This window comes from Notolepis coatsorum (assembly GCF_963971535.1).
Source record: "Notolepis coatsorum genome assembly, chromosome: 6".
In the NCBI taxonomy this organism is placed as follows: domain Eukaryota; kingdom Metazoa; phylum Chordata; class Actinopteri; order Aulopiformes; family Paralepididae; genus Notolepis; species Notolepis coatsorum.
The window spans coordinates 41,327,034-41,347,849 of record NC_140170.1 but is presented as its reverse complement, the minus strand read 5'-3'; the positions used below and the strand labels follow the sequence as shown (position 1 = coordinate 41,347,849).

The following is a 20,816-nucleotide window of genomic DNA, read 5'->3' as shown; positions in this document are numbered from 1 at the left end:
GCGCAGTGTTCCATCTGCATCCACTGCAGCCGTAACCGTAAGCCAAGATACGGAGTTGCCTAGGCTAATAACGAATTATTACAAATAGGCTAATAAACAAAACAATTGTTTAGCTACAAATACTACAATCTAAACTTTTTATAGATCGTCAAGCTGAGGCGTCAGCCACTATGTCCCAGGCCAGTGAGCCCAGGGCCACCACACGTCATCCTCCCTCTACCTCCCTCCACCACCCAAAGTCCTTTCTCCCTAGCAGCTAGAGGAAGGATGACAGAGGATAGGGTGAACGAGTGTCACAGTTCTGTTAGCATTTGTTGTTTATTATAAAAAGTCTATAATTCAGAGTCAGACACATTTAAAACATTGTTGCTGCTGTTGCTGAAGAAATTATATTAATTTATTATATTTATTTATAAAGTTATATAAAAGAACATTGCTGTTGCTGAAGAAATTATATTTATTTATAATACTTATTTATAAAGTTGTATTTATAAATAATAAAGCAATGTTGATTCTGTTCTTAATTAATTGTCTTTTTTTCTTGCAAAAAAAGAACCAAAAAGAACCGATAAGAGTATCGATAAAGTACCGAACCGTTAAGCAGTATCGATAAGAGTAGTAGTATCGATAAAATCCTAACGATACCCATCCCGTCCACACCCCTCATCAGCTTACCTTCATAAGCAGGTGTGTGGTCACCTGCTCTCCTCCTTCCCAAGCTTTCACCACAAGGTGAGGACAAGGGCTGCAGCGGCCGTCCGATGCCAAGCATCGCCCCTAACTAACAGAACTTGGTTATAGTCATAACCTAACGTTCTGTATCGTTAGTGGCTTAGCTTGGCATCGCTACTGCACAAGGGAGGCCAAGCGGAGCCACTTGGCTGACAAATACACCCCGCTGACAGCCCCCCAAAACCATCAGAACAGGGAGGGCCGAGCCCCCCCGACCCCCCCTAATGGAGGGTAGCCCCCCTATTAGGGACGTCACGGGAGGGCGACGGACCCGACCGTGCGAAGAGGCACTCAAGCAACTCAACGCACAGGGTGAGCAGACCGTGGCTTGACCCCACGACTACACACACGCACAACCCGCATGCCACCCGGGAACGAACGGAGGAACAACCTCGTTACTGCCCCCAGAATCACGGGGTCAAGGGCAAACCCAACCCCGTGGCAAGGCCGTAGCAGCGGAGCACGAAGGAAGACCCAGACCCACCAAAAGGACTGGACTCCCTAGAATGGGGGCCCGGAGAAGTCCATGATGCCAGCATCAAGACCCCACCAGGTGGGCACGTAGTGCCCCGCCCCCCACATCGCCAGCGTATTCGGACAAAGGCCCCTCAGTTACTGCACCTGGTATTCCCAGGCGGAACCAACCAGGCCAGAACCTGCCCAGCTTCCGAGATCGGACGAGATCGGGCGTGTTCAGGTCGGTATGGCCGTAAGCCGAGCGGGCCCCGTCCCCCCAATAGTACACCGCCTGGCACACTGACCCTGCAGAATAGGCAGTCAGCATGGCCGTAAGCACACAAAAAAGGTTAACCAACGGAAGCAGGCAGCGCACCGGGGAAAAACCAGGCAACAGGCTGTTAACCCTAGCCTGGAGACTGCGGACGAGACAGGCGCCAGAGGGGACAGCTGAACACAGCCGCCCCGGCGGAAGGAGCGTAAGCTGGCGGTGTTGCATGACCAAGCCTCCATTCAACAACCCCCACCCAGAGGGGTCGAGGCAGAGAAGGCTGACACGATTGGCAGACGTCATGAACGTGCAGGGGCACCCTCAAACGGTGAACCCGGGAGTTGACACTGCTCCAACACACCAGGGAATCAACCACCTCGGTGTTACCCAATGCGGTGGTTGTTCCTATAACCCCTCAAGAAAAAACTCCAAAACACACCTGCGGGTATACACCGGCTATACCGCAGTACAAGTGTTTCAGTTTCCAAAAAGGGTTAACCCAGGCCTACGGGTCGCAAACATCACTTCGGACCGGGCCTGGCGGTACGGGAAGCACAGGGTCACCAGAGGAGGTCAAAAAACCACCCCCACAGGCCCCTCTTCGCCATGCGTGAGAGAGGAGCGAAAAATAATGGAGAACCAGCCCCTAAGCACACCGTACCTGGTATTCCCCGGCGGTCTCCCAACCAAGTACTAACCAGGACCAACCTGCGTAGCGGCCGAGATCCGACGAGATCGAGCGCGTACAGAATGGCATGGCTGTAAGCCATGACGACAGTGCTGAGTAAAAACATACCCAACCAGGGTCTCCATAGCGCTTAACCCTGTGACACCCAGACCGACCTGGCATTTTTCCCCCTGAAAAAAGCCCAAGTCCCTCAGGGTACCAGAACAGCAGATCTGCATCCCCGGCGGACAACGGGTTCAACTGATCTGGACCAGCGTGACCAGAACCAGTCCCGTGCCCTAACCACGCCGACATGCCTACTCCAGGAGAAGGGCAGATATGCGCGTTGATCTTAACATGAAAAGAAGGCGCCACCCAGACGTTCGGACGAACCGCGCCTGGTGGCCCACCCCAAGGGCGTGAGACCCCACTACATATGTTCAGATCCATCCCGTCATCATCCCCCAGACATGAACGAGAATCCGTCGACAACCCACCCAGGTCATGGGATGTGGTCGCCGGAAGAGGAAAAACCCCCATCTCAGTTGCTTTATAAAAACGCTGTTTCAACCACAAGCAACCAAGGCGTGCCAGTCAATCGCCTGTTTACAGCGAGCTAGCACTATACGTGCGTCGGGACACACCCCCATCAACGAACAGGCTATTTAGACCTGTCATTGAATCCCCAAGGCGCCCAGGGGAACGACAAGAGGGGTGTGACACTCCCTAACTCCAACACTTCTGGAATAGAAAGAAGGAAGCATCAACAGTATGTATCCCAGTCTACACAGCCGGGGTAAAAAATTTTCACATTTTTACATCCCACCACCCTCCCATAGGAAAGAGACGGGGATCCCCAGAGAGACTTCCCACGCGAGCTGTACAGATTGAAAAGAATATATTGCACCTTGAGCCATGTAAAAAAATGGTTTTAGGGCCTCCGGGGAAGAGGCACCGAACCCATACACACTCAATAAACGAATTGAATCGAATATACATACAATAGAAAAGGACCCTTCTAGAGGGTCCACTCACTTTGACAATCTGAGGAGGAAGGCTCTGTACTCTGATGGAGGCTTCCTCACATGGAAGAAGGAGTCCGAACTCACAGAAGGCCTGAGTAGGCGCTTGGTGAGGAGGAGCCCTGACCACCCCCCCTGAAAACAGATCCATCACATGGACCTGAACAGCACACGGAAGTCCTACCAACAGAGACGCGCACGGTGACGTACTCTATGGCGGGGGAATTCCTGCGGTGCACACGCCCAATATACCAGGCCGTGGGACCAGGAACTCCCTCCCCCCCCCCCCCCCCCCGTAACGTGCCGAACCGCCACGTGACGGGAACCTTGAAGGACAGGGGGTGTACCCCTGACCGACAGAACAATGGGGAGAGGAAAGGTTACCAGTTCACCCCTTTACGACCCCACACCCATGATACGACGTAACGACAAAAAGAGAATATGACACAGTCATAGTCAGCTCTATGAAGCGTTTCACAGCTCCACACAGCGCATGAGCTAACCTGCTATCTGATTTTTACTAAGGAAAAACACAGAATAGAGAAGGCTCTAAGAACCCCGGTCCAACATACACATGTGCTTCTGTGGCCAGTACAACCCAGTTGTAGGTCACACGACACACACAACCCATCATCACCTACAAAAAATGGCAAAAACACTCAACAGAGGAACGCCGTTTTTTTCACAATGAGAGAATACATCATTCTTGATTAGTATCGACCACAGGCCTTGCTAAGCACACATGACAGCAACCAAACCAATTTCCCTTTAGGAAATAAGTTTCTCCAGCAGATTTAGCACAACCTCAGCAATCAAGCTAAGAGTTACATCGTATCCCTACCACACAAAAGACACAATTAATGCACAACATGTCTGATAGGAGGTGATAAAGTCCCCAGGGAACCGGGGGGGAAAAACACAATCCTCCTATTTTACCCTCAATACGGCCAGTTAAAACAGGAAAACCTGTTAATGTGTGAACTCACTGTTCATTGTCATTACAGTCTGAGAAAGAACATTCTTTTACTCACTTGTCACCAAGCATAGCTTCATAGGTTAGTTGCCTTAGTAGTGAGTACACGGTACACATAAACACCATGATGTTTCTCACACAACAACCAGATCAATACATCACGATCTGCACGGAGAAGCTAACTGCCAGTGACAAAAACAGCTCACACACAACCCGCAACGTATCCCAAATGCATTGCAACAACACACGTTTTGGGAAAAAACACCGTTATTCACAATACATTTAGTAAAGTAAAACCAGAAGACGTGTTATGAGGTCTGGCCAACCCCGTACCTACCCGGAACGCAGATCAGCGAAGTGCAGTCACAAGACACCGTAGAACACAGCCGTCCTGTGTTGTTCGACCCGGGCAGCGTCGCCGCTCCACCAGTCGCTACAGTCCTCTTTGTTGACGCAATCCCCGTCTAGGCTCAGGTAGGGTCGACGAACATCCCCTGTCAAGGATGACGTCGTGGTCAAGAGTGTAAAACATGTTAAAATCAAAGCACGTTCAACAGAATAGCATCAAGCTAACGGCTGCTCCAACCGTTCGGGTGCTATTGCTTCCGCTCGCGAGACGCCGATCTAACGACGCACGCGATCAGAAGCGAGCTCCCGGCGGCGCGCGAGAAGCTAAGCTACCCCGCGCCAGGCCACTGACCGGCTAACCGTAAGCTATGAACATGTAAACAATGACATAACACTCACCCAGACAGGCCGCCGTTCTGAACCCTCCTCACTTTTTAAGAGAAAAGAGAAAACAAGACGTCAACACCGCTTCACAACGGTGACATTACCACGTCCGGCGGAATCAGCACAGTACCAACTGGCCTGTATAGCTGACTTTGAACATGAATCTGCCGCTATCGCACATTACATGCACATATCCCCTCGTGAAGGAATACTCTCATTTGGATATGAAAGATGGGGTCTTAACACGGTGACAGAGAGAATCCACTCGTCCAGAACACACAGGGATCACCAGTGTCAATGGTCGCGGCCCACTAGTTAAAACTATAATGGTCGCCAGACCAAGGCCTTCTGTCGCCTAGGCGGCTAAACAAAGGACCCTAGCCTGGGGCCGGTTTCCATAAACTTTGTCAAGTAGCCCCCATAGCACTAACAGACAAGTGGAGCCCGCCAGCAAACACTACTCACCCAACCTGGAACGCACCGCTCCTCACAACAGCGGCATGTCCGACAGTTCAGCTGTGGCCTGACAGGTTTCACCCCAACAAACACAGCAAGGAACTGCAGTTGAGAAGCATGCAGCGGCGTGCTCCCAATACGAAAACCGGTGGAGGGTTTTTAGAATGATCATCATCTTCTAGACACTCCAGTACGAAGACAATATCGCCGTATTTTCTCGAAAATAGTGAGAGAGAAAATAAAGATATGATGTCAACGTATCCTTGTTTCCCAAGCTGTTCCTAATCCAATTTCTTCCATCATGGTGTCAAGTGTGGGGATCTACCGAGGCACTTCTTCCTTGTGGTGAAAGCGAGAAGGAGGAGAGCAGGTGACCACACACCTGCTTATGAAGGTAAGCTGATGAGGGGTGTGGTCAGACTAATACTGGTATTAGAGGTACATTTGTGGTTTATTCAGTACGCGTGCACGTACGCGAGATAGTGCAGTAGCGATGCCAAGCTAAGCCACTAACGATACAGAACTACAAAAACCCTGTTTGTTGAAAACGTCTCCTAATGTGTGTATGCCTTGCTTTTCCCATCTAGGGAATCTTATAGGTTGTTTTCCAATCAAGAGTGCATTGTTATTGAATAAAGGAGTATGATTATGCCATGTATGTGGGATAGAGTCTTTTTTTTGTGTTTCACGCCATATCCGGATTGCATGAGTGATTATGGGGCCAAATTTCCGTTCGCATTGCTTAATTGATAATTTGGTGTACACTTTGTCCTTCAGCCTATGTGGAGCTACTATATTTTCTTCTAAATTTCTCCAGGATACTGATGCTTGGGGATCAAACCATGTTGTCAGTGGTCTTAAAGTGTATGCCTTAAAATAGTGGTGGAAATCTGGAAATGCCATACCACCGTCTGCTTTGTTTCTCTGTGCGGTGGATCTTTTTATACGTGGTGGTTTGTTATTCCAAATAAATTTGTATGTGGAGGAGTGTAATTCTTTCCAGTAACCCTTTGGAGGGGGTAACGGTAGCATTGAGCTGAAGAAGTTGATTCTAGGTAGGACGTCCATCTTAATTATTGATATTCGTGCTTGTACTGAGTTTTTAAGTTTTGACCACCTGACAAGGTCGTATTTGATTTTGTTTTGGATTTTTATGTAATTGTGCTTCACCGTTTGGCTTATGGTAGGGAATATTTCAACTCCCAAACATCTAAAGTGTTTTACCATCGGTATCTCTTCTGGGAGGGTTATATTTCTTTTTGCAGGGGCGTTAAGTGGGAGGAGGGCCGACTTCGGCCAATTTATCCTAAATCCCGATAAATCTCCAAAGTCCTCAATCAACTTGAGAATATGAGGCAATGCGGTGTTGGGGTTTTGCATGAACAGTATTACGTCGTCCGCATATAAACTAATTTTGTGTTGTGTGCCCTTGATTACGATTGGTTCTATGGATTGGGATTGTCTTATATATTGTGCTAAAGGCTCTAATGATAGATCGAATAGTCCGGGACTAAGGGGGCAACCCTGTCTGGAAGACCGTGATACTGGAAAGATTTCGGAGGTGATTGTACCTGTTGTAATCATGGCCGATGGGTCTTTGTATAATACTTTAATCATATCAATGAATCCTTTTCCTAACCCCATCCTTTCTAACACTGCCCATAGATACGACCATTCCAACCTGTCAAAAGCTTTCATTGCATCCAGGGACAGCATCGCCTTAGGTGTGTTGTCTTCCTTGTTAGCATCTAGTACGTGTAGTAATTAAATTATATCCTATATATGTTGCCGCTGACTCTCCCGACCCAGTTACTCAGACAGTATGACAAAGTCATTAATGTATATCTGTGGGGGGGCAAAAGGCCGCTATTTGGACGGGCCAAAATGTATGCAGCAAAGGAAAATGGCGGTTTATCCCTGCCTAAACTAGACTGGTATCACTATGCATTCTCGCTCTCCCAGCTCTCCAAACTGAATCACTCGTCTGAGGAGGCACCTGCTTGGGTCAAGATGGAGGAGGAAATGATATATCCCTCATCTCTGGAATCCTTCCTGACACAATCAGACAGACCTATACCTCTTAAAAACCCTTTGATGGCATTCATCAGGGAAACTTAGAATCAATCGCACAAAATGACTGGTGATAGCCCATACTTAACTACGAGAGCCTCTATATGGTATAATAAGAAACTAAAGATTGGGAAGAAATCAGTCATATGGGACGATTGGGTTAAAAGGGGGATACATGTACTAGGTGATATAGCCGGGGAGGATGGGGTTTTGCCTTTTGAGGATATTAAGGAGGATTTTGATATAGATAATAAAAACTTTTATAAATTCCTACAGATTAGACATTGTATATCGTCATCAATAGGAGGACCAAAGTGCGGCCCAATTACTGCAATTCAAGAAATATTCTATAAAGGATGGCGCAGGAAAGGCGGTGCGTCAAGATTTTATGATGTTATAAGAGAATACAATGCACCCAAATTGGCGGGTTTGAGATTGAGCTGGGAGAACGATGTACATGAGGAGATTACTGAGGAAATGTGGGAGAAACTGGTATCCAAATGGAGTAAATTCTCTAGGGAGGCGCAATCACAACTTATTTTTTACAAAGTACTGAACAGAAGCTATTGGACGCCTAGTAAACTGGCCAGACTGAAATTAAGGGACAGTGACATCTGCTGGAGATGTGAGGAGACAGGCACTTTACTGCACATGTTGTACGAATGTGAGAAGGTCCGGAAAATGTGGGATCAAATTGTGATATTCCTAAGTAAGGTCCTGAATGTGAAGATAAATAACGCCCCAATGGCATGTGTTTTGGGTATAGTACCGAAAGGGATTAAACTGCCTAAATACCGGGGAATGTGGTATAGAATGGCCATGATATCAGGATGTAGAATTGCATTACGACATTGGAAATCACCTGTTGATATTACTTTTAAAGAATGGATGGAACTAATGTTTCGGACAGCATCATATGAAAGGGTGACATATAGAGTCGCAGGGAGAGAGGATATTTTCGCTGAGATATGGGACAGTTTTCTACACCTGACTGAACGATCTGAGGACAAATGAGTAAGATGGGATTACAATATTATCAAGGATGAATATGAAAAAGGGGATTTGATCTGATGGTACTTGTGCTCTATAATATATTATGTATATATGTACATATATTTTATGTCCGGATGGTGTGTCTATGGAACGGTCACTGTCTCTATCACACCCACATGTGCGCAGATATAGCCACATACAAGTATCTAGGATACACATATTCATATGTGTACATAATAGGTTTACACGCACTCATATACACAAGGATAAGGTATACACGTCAGGGGCACACATACATGCACATACTCATATATAGGAAATAGACATACATACACCTACATATACACATAGTTGAGATATAGGCTTTCACTGACACATAGGGGGATACACAAGTATATAGGAGACACACACAGGCGTAGCTGAAACGTTAAAAAAAAAAAAAAAAAAAAAAGAGAAAGAGAAAAGAAAAGAAAAGATGCAGCACATACCTGCTCGCAGGTAGATCGGTCTACATGTAACGTATGACGTATATATATATATATATATCAGAGATGTATATGCACAATGTATAGTATGTTTTTTTTTTGTAAGTGCTTCTTTAATTTCCATGTCAGTTATTAGTGTATTTGTATGAGTCTCTTGCATGTTTTGTATGTTGTCACAAAAAATGAAAAAGGCGAATCTTGGATGTTGCATATTATGCTGTGAAAAGGTACTCTGTAAATAATGTAAAGATTTGTGCAAAAATATCAAAAAAAAAAAAATAATAATGAATGCAGCATGGTTTATATAGCGTTATCGGAATATGCGGGGTGTAGACTGACTGCGCTCCGCGTAGCTCAACTCGTTATTATTCTGCGCACAGACCGCAGAAACACGGGAACGTTTTGATTATATTTAAAAGGCTTTATGTTAAACGAAACAAGTGGAATTTCGAAGCTGTAAGCAGAATACAAGTCATATGAACACCCACGATATAGTGTTCTTCCCCCTTTTTACTGTATAAGAAAGAATAAAAAACGCATTGCAATGACACCAGGGTGTATGTGTATTACAAAACCCTTGCAAAAACAAACATAGTGGACAGACACAACATATAAATATGATGATGGAATTCATTCAAGTCCTCTCCACCCTCGGGTCTTTGCCACCGGCACGGTCCATCGTGATATTGGAGATGGATCGAGCAATAGACTGTTCTGTTCCGTTAGTGGCTCTGCTTGGCATCACACTGCACTCGCTCGCGTACGTGCACGCGCACTGAATAAACCACAAATGTACCTTTAATACCAGTATTAGTCTGACCACACCCCTCATCAGCTTACCTTCATAAGCAGGTGTGTGGTCACCTGCTCTCCTCCTTCTCGCTTTCACCACAAGGAAGTGCCTCGGTAGTACCCCACTTGACGTGTTGTTGTTAGGGGAAAGGTAGTTAGTTTACAAGGAGTGATACGTTGACATCATATCTTTATTTTCTCTCTCACTATTTTTCGAGAAAATACGGCGATATTGTCTTCGTACTGGAGTGTCTAGAAGATGATGATCATTCTAAAAACCCTCCACCGGTTTTCGTATTGGGAGCACGCCGCTGCATGCTTCTCAACTGCAGTTCCTTGCTGTGTTTGTTGGGGTGAAACCTGTCAGGCCACAGCTGAACTGTCGGACATGCCGCTGTTGTGAGAAGCGGTGCGTTCCAGGTTGGGTGAGTAGTGTTTGCTGGCGGGCTCCACTTGTCTGTTAGTGCTATGGGGGCTACTTGACAAAGTTTATGGAAACCGGCCCCAGGCTAGGGTCCTTTGTTCAGCCACCTAGGCGACAGAAGGCCTTGGTCTGAAGACCATTATAGTTTTAACTAGTGGGCCGCGACCATTGACACTGGTGATCCCTGTGTGTTCTGGACGAGTGGATTCTCTCTGTCACCGTGTTAAGGCCCCATCTTTCATATCCAAATGAGAGTATTCCTTCACGAGGGGATATGTGCATGTAATGTGCGATAGCGGCAGATTCATGTTCAATGATTTCCTGGTCCCACGGCCTGGTATATTGGGCGTGTGCACCGCAGGAATTCCCCCGCCATAGAGTACGTCACCGTGCGCGTCTCTGTTGGTAGGACTTCCGTGTGCTGTTCAGGTCCATGTGATGGATCTGTTTTCAGGGGGGGTGGTCAGGGCTCCTCCTCACCAAGCGCCTATTCAGGCCTTCTGTGAGTTCGGACTCCTTCTTCCATGTGAGGAAGCCTCCATCAGAGTACAGAGCCTTCCTCCTCAGATTGTCAAAGTGAGTGGACCCTCTAGAAGGGTCCTTTTCTATTGTATGTATATTCGATTCAATTCGTTTATTGAGTGTGTATGGGTTCAGTGCCTCTTCCCCGGAGGCCCTAAAACCAGTTTTTTACATGGCTCAAGGTGCAATATATTCTTTTCAATCTGTACAGCTCGCGTGGGAAGTCTCTCTGGGGATCCCCGTCTCTTTCCTATGGGAGGGTGGTGGGATGTAAAAATGTGAACATTTTTTACCCCGGCTGTGTAGACTGGGATACATACTGTTGATGCTTCCTTCTTTCTATTCCAGAAGTGTTGGAGTTAGGGAGTGTCACACCCCTCTTGTCGTTCCCCTGGGCGCCTTGGGGATTCAATGACAGGTCTAAATAGCCTGTTCATTGATGGGGGTGTGTCCCGACGCACGTATAGTGCTAGCTCGCTGTAAACAGGCGATTGACTGGCACGCCTTGGTTGCTTGTGGTTGAAACAGCGTTTTTATAAAGCAACTGAGATGGGGGTTTTTCCTCTTCCGACGACCACATCCCATGACCTGGGTGGGTTGTCGACGGATTCTCGTTCATGTCTGGGGGATGATGACGGGATGGATCTGAACATATGTGGTGGGGTCTCACGCCCTTGGGGTGGGCCACCAGGCGCGGTTCGTCCGAACGTCTGGGTGGCGCCTTCTTTTCATGTTAAGATCAACACGCATATCTGCCCTTCTCCTGGAGTAGGCATGTCGGCGTGGTTAGGGCACGGGACTGGTTCTGGTCACGCTGGTCCAGATCAGTTGAACCCGTTGTCCGCCGGGGATGCAGATCTGCTGTTCTGGTACCCTGAGGGACTTGGGCTTTTTTCAGGGGGAAAAATGCCAGGTCGGTCTGGGTGTCACAGGGTTAAGCGCTATGGAGACCCTGGTTGGGTATGTTTTTACTCAGCACTGTCGTCATGGCTTACAGCCATGCCATTCTGTACGCGCTCGATCTCGTCGGATCTCGGCCGCTACACAGGTTGGTCCTGGTTAGTACTTGGTTGGGAGACCGCCTGGGAATACCAAGTACGGTGTGCTTAGGGGCTGGTTCTCCATTATTTTTCGCTCCTCTCTCACGCATGGCGAAGAGGGGCCTGTGGGGGTGGTTTTTTGACCTCCTCTGGTGACCCTGTGCTTCCCGTACCGCCAGGCCCGGTCCGAAGTGATGTTTGCGACCCGTAGGCATGGGTTAACCCTTTTTGGAAACTGAAACACTTGTACTGCGGTATAGCCGGTGTATACCCGCAGGTGTGTTTTGGAGTTTTTTCTTGAGGGGTTATAGGAACAACCACCGCATTGGGTAACACCGAGGTGGTTGATTCCCTGGTGTGTTGGTGCAGTGTCAACTCCCGGGTTCACCGTTTGAGGGTGCCCCTGCACGTTCATGACGTCTGCCAATCGTGTCAGCCTTCTCTGCCTCGACCCCTCTGGGTGGGGGTTTTTAAATGGAGGCTTGGTCATGCAACAACGCCAGCATACGCCCCTTCCGCCGGGGCAGCTGTGTTCAGCTGTCCCCTCTGGCGCCTGTCTCGTCCGCAGTCTCCAGGCTAGGGTTAACAGCCTGTTGCCTGGTTTTTCCCCGGTGCGCTGCCTGCTTCCGTTGGTTAACCTTTTTTGTGTGCTTACGGCCATGCTGACTGTCTGTTCTGCAGGGTCAGTGTGCCAGGCGGTGTACTGTTGGGGGGACGGGGCCCGCTCGGCTTACGGCCATACCGACCTGAACACGCCCGATCTCGTCCGATCTCGGAAGCTAAGCAGGTTCTGGCCTGGTTAGTACTTGGTTGGGATACCGCCTGGGATTACCAGGTGCAGTAACTGGGGGGCCTTTGTCCGAATACGCTGGCGATGTGGGGGGCGGGGCACTACGTGCCCACCTGGTGGGGTCTTGATGCTGGCATCATGGACTTCTCCGGGCCCCCATTCCAGGGAGTCCAGTCCTTTTGGTGGGTCTGGGTCTTCCTTCGCGCTCCGCTGCTACGGCCTTGCCACAGGGTTGGGTTTGCCCTTGACCCCGTGATTCTGGGGGCAGTAACGAGGTTGTTCCTCCGTTCGTTCCCGGGTGGCATGCGGGTTGTGCGTGTGTGTAGTCGTGGGGTCAAGCCACGGTCTGCTCACCCTGTGCGCTAAGTTGCTTGAGTGCCTCTTCGCACGGTCGGGTCCGTCGCCTTCCCGTGAAGCCCCTAATAGGGGGGATGCCCTCCATTAGGGGGGGTCGGGGGGGCTCGGCCCTCCCTGTTCTGATGGTTTTGGGGGGCTGTCAGCGGGGTGTATTTGTCAGCCAGCGGCTCCGCTTGGCCTCCCATTGTGCAGTGTGATGCCAAGCAGAGCCACTAACGGAACAGAACGATAGGTTATGACTATAACCAAGTTCTGTCAGTTAGTGGTGACGCTTGGCATCAGACGGCCGCTGCAGCCCTTGACCTCACCTTGTGGTGAAAGCTTGGGAAGGAGGAGAGCAGGTGACCACACACCTGCTTATGAAGGTAAGCTGATGAGGGGTGTGGTCAGACTAATACTGGTATTAAAGGTACATTTGTGGTTTATTCAGTGCGCGTGCACGTACGCGAGCGAGTGCAGTGTGATGCCAAGCGTCACCACTAACTGACAGAACTTGGTTATAGTCATAACCTATCGTTACTGTAGCTGTCAAAGCTCCATCACAAATGCAGTTATGTGAATAGAAAGGGATTCCACTCAGTCAATGTTGCGATGCGCATTTGCCTGATACATGTTGTTGCTGCATGCCGGGAGGAAAGGCATGCTGCATGTTTTCAATTCATTAAATAAAACTGATACTTTTTGCAAGGGTTTACTGACTGTCATACAAATAATCAACCAACTACATACTGTAACTTTTCAGTGCACATTCTTATTTACATTGTGACAACAGCCTTGTGAGTTCCCGCAGTGACCCGCACACAGACATGATGGAATTCAAGTTCATGTTTGTATTGATCACATTATAGGCAGGCTACACATGGCGTATCTGCTACATCATACATGGCAGTAAGATTCATTGTTCTTGTATATGCTCTCGTATTATTGTTTATATAGGCTACCCAATACTGACATCAAAATAGACTGTATGCCTCTAGAAATCATCAGCAGCAGGTAGAAAATTTACGGAAAATCCGTCGCGATTTGGAATAAAATTGAGGAGAACTTTAATCCCTGGGTATTAATCAAACAAAACGGAAAAAGGCAGTCATATTCCAGCACGGTCTTTATTAGTGTTTGCGCTGCCCATGCAGCAATGGTTAATAGATATCATATCCGACATCACCGTACGTGTACACGTCTGTCAGCCTGTCATAACACGCTTCCCTCGGTTTAGTCCATTCTTCCACATTTCATGGGGGTGTCCATTACCGTATATGGTTAATCGGGGCGGTTTTGGTATGCAAATACGTGAAAGTGTGCACGAGCCTCGGCGCAGGGCCAAGGTGATATTTATCATGACAGGTGTGCGTAGAACCTGCGTACGCACGTGTGGTAAATCCCGTTTTTTTTGTGCGTGCACTGATTCTAAATTCTGTGCTTACGTGTGGAAATAGAACATTTTCTACGCCACGTTGATGAATGAGGGCCCAGGTATGTAATTTCATCTTTCCTTGTGACAATATTGTCACCAGAGGTGCGTTCCTGATTGGCTGACTGGTTGCACTATATTTTAATGAAGCCACGTGCACGCATGCTCCCGGGCACGTGCGCGCGCTCCCGTGCATGCGCATAAATGTTCCCTCGCATACGCACAGACTAAAGACAATGCCTAATTTTTTTTGTGTGTGAATGTATCTGAGAACGTATTTTAACACACCTGACGACCGGCGCTATTGTTATGCAAAGTAGCCATGTGGGTACTTAGCGAGTTGGCGCATCAGTCGAGTGCAGCGCATTCCTCAGGTTTGGTGTGAACGATGGTCTGACTCAGGCACAGCACCGTTCACACCAAACCTGTGAATGTGATTGCCATGAATTGTTATGCTTATGCAAGGTAGCCACGTGTTCTTGAGTGCATGCGCGTGTAACAGATGGTATCGTGAAGCACAGTCAAGAAGGGCTGGGGTGAGTAGCGGTGCTATGGGTTAAACTCACTCTCACATCCTCAAAAGACGCATAGACACGGTACAAAGAAGTGAATTCACCTCTTGGTATAGCGGTCTGTGCTGTTGCCCGTGGCGTGGGAGACCTGGGTTCGAAACTCCCTCTGGCATCGAAGTTTGAGGTGACGATGTGACAACCGTTACACGCGCTTCTGCTCACAAAAGCTTGGTTGCACGTCAGGGACATGCACAGGACTTTAGTGGGGCAGGCGCTCAAAGGCTGAAAAGGGCACTATACCTGTGTGTGATTTAAACAAGCGCACGATTTTTAAAGGCCCTTTTCGGGCGGGGGGGGGGGGGGCTTTTTATGCTTTTTGGGGTGTTTTGGTGATCAAATATTGAATATTGAACTATAATAATCAGTGCAGGAGCTCACTTATCCTTGAAAGACACTTTTAACGCTGACTTAAAAGGCCCATACATCTCCATAAATGTTCAGGGGGGAGGGAATAAGTGCTTACCCTACAGACACCAAGAAGTGCTGTATATTCTGTATTGTTTAATATAAATGCATTTTTTATTCCAATCCCGATTTGTATTTGAGATTCCCAAATCCCATCGGACTTTACTTCTTTGTGTCCCTCAATGAGTGTAATACCAGCATTCAACTGTATGCGCCACAGCGGTTTCTATCATCATCATCATCACCACCCACGCTATGTATAAAATATATAGGTCCGCGGAGAGGCACGCTGAGGAGGCCGTGCAAACTGCAATGGAATATGGGGCATCTCTCTCTCTTTACCTAATATTTGTATTCTATCCTGACATTTTTCAGTTGGAAGGGCAGTCTATATGCGTAACGAAAAGAAAAAAAAATTATAATAATCTTTTTTTTAAAGGGCACTTTTTTTATCAGGCTCAAAAAGGCAGGTGCTCAAGCACCCCTTGGGCTCTATGTGTGCACGTGCCTGTTGCACGTCGTGCAACCCCGTCCCATGAGCAAAGCACCTCTGATTGTCACCCACTGTAACAGAGAAGCCGTTGGTCTTGCTGAGTTTGTTATTTGATCCGAAGAGAATGGACTCTGTCTTGCCCAGGTGTAATAGTTTGTTATCAGCGAGCCAGGTGCAGATTCTGCCGAGTTCAGAGCAACTTGTGTCTTTTTGCAGATGTATCGTAAATGGTGACTTGTAATCATAAAAGAAAGATTGATAGATGTACAAATCCGTTTTGGGCGTTGACATTTTATTTTTTATGTGGGAGCCATTTTACTAATGTTATGTTTACAAAGCACCTTATAGAAAAGCAACGTCCCTTCCCTTCTGCTCGACCACCTAACCTCGTTCCCAGTTGTATCTCCTCCGTGAGATAAAGACTGGTAAAGCACTACGGCCGAAAGTGTGAATTTCCGGTGTATGTACTCCGAACACTGATGATAAACGGGGCTACCGTGGACAGGGTGAGCAGCTTCAAGTACCTGGGGGTCCACATCTCAGAGGACCTGACATGGTCAACACACATAGTCACAGTAGTAAAGAAGGCGAAACAGCGTCTCTACCACCTGAGACAGTTAAGGAAGTTCAGAGTATCGGGGAAGATACTCCAGTCCTTCTACTCAGGAGCTGTAGAGAGCATCCTGACCGGAAACATCACTGCCTGGTATGGAAACAGCACGGCACAGGACAAGAAGGCCCTACAGAGAGTGGTGCGCTCAGCCGAGCGTACCACGGGTATTGCACTACCCCCCCTGCAGGTTCTATACAACAAGAGGTGCAAATCCAGAGCCTGCAGGATAATGAAAGACCCTCACCACCCCAATAACAGCCTGTTTCAGCTGCTGAGGTCAGGCAGACGCCTGCGAACCCCAGCTACTAGGACAGAGCGGCTTAGGCTCAGCTTCTTCCCCCAGGCCATCAGAGCCATGAACAATGAACATTGAGTGCTCAGAACATTGAACTGTCCACACACAAGCACACATGAACACACACACGACACGCACACTGTGCACGCTCACACACGAGCAGCCACTTAACACTTTAACATGAGCGGGCACACACTCATGTCGCACACACGCACACTTATGGCCAAAGGAAAGGACACTTTAAATTAGAATAACAGGAACAGTGTATTGCACTACCAAAGCTAACTAGCATGTCCCACATGCTCTGTAAATAACTATGTACAGATACCGAGATGTCACTCCATGTTACCTGCTACCTGTTACTGCACAATGTTGTTTCCTTCTTTTGATTCTATTATATGTACCACTGTATTGCACATCGTTGCGGGCAAGACCACCCGCATTTCATTGTATACCTGTATGCCGTGACAATTAAAACTCTTGACTTGACTTGACTTGAACCGACGGACCAAACTTTTCCCGAATCCCGTCGGCAAACAAGCTAGAACGTCCCGGTCATGTAGTAAATTCTTCAGGCAAAGCCGTTGCAGTGGCTTAAACGAGGAAATATTGTGCACTTCACACGTTTCTATAATTGTTTTGTCGAAACCGGAAATCCTGTACTTCCGTTTTCACACTTTTCATGTTGCAAGACTGTTTTGCGGTTGTGAAACTCCACTGGCCGGTTGGAAAACTCTGTTCTATTTTTCGTTTTGTAACTGCTTTGCTCATTCACTTTTTATAATAAATGACCTCAAAAGTGTTTCATCGTTTACTTCTTTTTAAATCGTATTACCGATCGGGTTCCCAAGTTTAAAAACCCGACAGATCCTATTTTGGAAAAAATATGAAAGGTAATCAACGGCCATTGACCAATCATTTTTCGATCCTGTTAGAATAGAACTGTCACATGTTTTTTCTTTTATTATTATTGACAAGCCCTGGTTAATTTCTTCTATAAATCCTATACTCCTGGCTGGGTTCAGTTGCACAAGCTGGATGTCATGTCAGTGCTAAATTCAGTTTACTTGTGTGTCCTATTATCATTATGTGAGACTTGCTTGTAACCACCCACACCAATGAGAGCACATGGTGAAGGCCTAATATGTAACACATGTGGATATTCTGCTTTAAGCGAGAGTCCATACCTTAGTATTTTTTCCCTTTATTATTAATAATAATAATAATAATAATAATAATAATAATAATATAATAATAATAATAATAATAATAATAATAATAATAATAATAATAATAATAATAATAATAATGAATTATTTATATAGCGCTTTTCTAGACACTCAAAGCGCTCCCCACAATGTAGGGTGGACATTGCCTCCTTCACCACCACTGGTAGGCAGCGCCCAACCTTGGGCTGCTATGCTATGCCCCAATGGCTGTCATACACTGGCACCAGGCACACTACACAATGGCTGAACGGCTCAGGAGACAGGGATTGATATCAGCCAAATAAGGGGAAGAGATGATTGGGTGGCCTTGATGTCAGAGACCTGATTGGGAATTTGACATTATTTACATTGTAAACTGTTTGAAGTAAATTTAGCCTTCAGCCCCCCAGACATCTCAAATACACATAATCAATATTATTTATCTAGCTAGTTTTAACTTACTCTTAAATTGATTGGCCATATGAATTAAATGTTACTTCATAAACTGAGTATGGGAGTGATAGAAGGTTCTGGTGGAATCTGATCCCAGGCCAGCAGGGGCTTTCCCTTTCTCTCCCATGTAGTTCAACGCTCTCTCCCTCACACACACACAAAACAAAACAAATGATATCACACGTTAGTTTATTTTCTACAATAAGATGATTGATTAGAAAAGAGGAAACAGAGCTTACCTAATCCAGTGGTCTCCAGATCGAAGAAGACAATCCGCGCAGCATCACCTCGACCATGAGCCATCTCGATTTATTGATATTGGATTGAGCCAAAAAAATATATGGAATTGGGCTCGGCTGTAGAGAGAGTAAAAAAAACTTAAATAAAAAATGAACTGCAGTCCTGTTGGAAGTTTCTTACCAATGGCTCAACCAACTGCACCCGAGGTGGTGAAAAGGCTGTGTCACATAGTAGGGGTGGTGGGCGTAATAATGAACTGTTGCAACAACGCGTTATCAAAACTGCCGATGTACTTTCGTTTTCGTATAAATGAGACGAACATTGATTGATTGATTGAAAATTTTATTAACAGATTGCAGAATGGGTACAATACAGTACAGCTAAATAACATAACCATACCATATATGTTCAGCTGGATGTAGCTACGGTCTCCAATGCCTGTTGGTCGGATAACAAAAGGCCTTTTCTCTGCTATAGCAGGAATATTCCCCGCGGTTCGTTCAGTAATTTTTTTTTGTCCCAGATGAGAGGAAAGCAGGAGCTTTTGTAGTCTTATTATCATGTGGTGTTAAACTGTTAGGCCAGAGATAACGGACCCGGGGACCCCACGTATATGTCACAAATGTAACAGTACTATATACCTGTATGTCATGTATGTCCCTATGCCATAAATGTCATGATGTCATGTTATGTTGTGTATGTCATAAATGTCACTATGAATTGAAAATGGGGGACCCTGATGTAAACAAGACACACGTCTTTCTCTGGTCTGCATCTGTATTTTTGTACCCATTCTGCAATCTGTTAAATAAAGTTTTCATTCATTCATTCATCATTCCCACTGCGCTTCCGTGTTTACATGGAGGACTCGGAGGCATCTATGCTCGGAGGCATAGATATAGATATCTATGCTCGGAGGCGTCTCTACTTTCCGTAGCTCCATTTCTGCAGACCCCTCTCTGATTGGTTGAGCCCATTTCTGGAGACCCCTCTCTGATTGGCCGAGCGCGCGCATGCGCATGAGCCGCGACAAGTTCCTCGACAAGGAATCGAAACTCCGTTAAGCTCCAGAGAGAGAGGCTGAAAACCCACAGTTCTTGCCCGACGGATGGCCGGATCCGAGTTTTCTGATGAATACCCCCAAAACGAACGCAATTTATACGCATGGAAGTATTGATTACGCCATAACGAATCATTAAAAAAATATACCGTTAACTGGAATATGTTGTGTGTGCCTTTACACATTGGATTATAAAATAACAAACAAACAAACAATGCTCTTGTTTCTTTTATTTATCAAAAAACGTCTTACAGAGCAGAAGACTTCAGGGGTCAAAGTGCACATAATTGAAGCATCAGTTATAAAATACAATGAACACTTGTCATTCACTCCATCCCTCCATTCACAATTAGAAGGCTGTCTGTTCATTAATAGCCATTATTTATTGTTAGAGGTACAAATTGAGAAGTAAAATAATCTCTCTCACACACACGCACACACACACACACACACACCTGTGGACATTAGACATAGGTGCTAACAAAATTTTTGCATTGTTAACTACATCTGGCTCTCCTCCAAAATGTTAATATAAAAAAAAAAAAAGCAAAACACAGATTTAAAAAAGAAAACATCATAAAAACCTTCATCTGCAGAGACCTTCAGAGTGTTGTTGAATGTACTGTCTGTAACACATCTTCAGTCAAACCTTCTTCACGGAGTCAAAACACTTTACATGTTCAAATATAACCTCTTCAAAGAACTGTATGGAATATGAACTTCATAGAAATGTATAGATCAGTCGACACCACGGTCAGTACTGTCAGATGGATGAAGTACAATGATATGTTCACTTCAAGATCACTCATGGTTACTCACATTGAGCAGGGGCTCTGGGGCGATTAGCACGGTGGCTAAAATAAGGCACAAGCTGAAAGATGATACCATCAGTTGTGTTCTGTAGTCAACGGACAGGCAGAATTCATCACTCAGTCTGTGTGTCTTCTTCTCATGCCTTCTCTGTGACTTGAGTTGTAAACTCTAAACACATATTAGAGCAGAGGTTCTCAAACCTTTTCAACCCAAAGGAGAAATGCATCCCTTCATGAGACATGCATGCACTCAGTCTACTGTAAACATATTAGGAATGTGTGACCACTAAGTGTGTCTTGACTCCTAACCACCTAAACCTATAATGTGGGAGCAGGGAGGTGTATGTCATTTTGTCACCAGTGGTGGTGGGTGTGTGTCTGTCTGGAGGTGTGGGAAGAAGGGTAATTAATATCACCTGTGTCTGGGAACCACTCAGTGTTTGTTTGTTACAGAGAGAGGGTGAGGCAGGGT

At 46.4% G+C, this 20,816-nt stretch overlaps 1 protein-coding gene across 1 annotated transcript in view; it reads right to left on the bottom strand.

The window, feature by feature from the left end:
* The window catches only part of LOC311230367 (DNA polymerase III PolC-type-like), a 30,791-nt gene extending 12,179 nt beyond the window's left edge, over positions 1 to 18,612 (bottom strand). Inside the window, exon 1 of the mRNA XM_084316636.1 lies at positions 18,472 to 18,612. Coding sequence (XP_084172762.1) covers positions 18,472 to 18,535 — 64 coding nt within the window. The 5' untranslated portion in view covers positions 18,536 to 18,612. The remainder of the gene's footprint in view (positions 1 to 18,471) is intronic.
* Between the last annotated feature and the right edge of the window lie 2,204 nt (positions 18,613 to 20,816).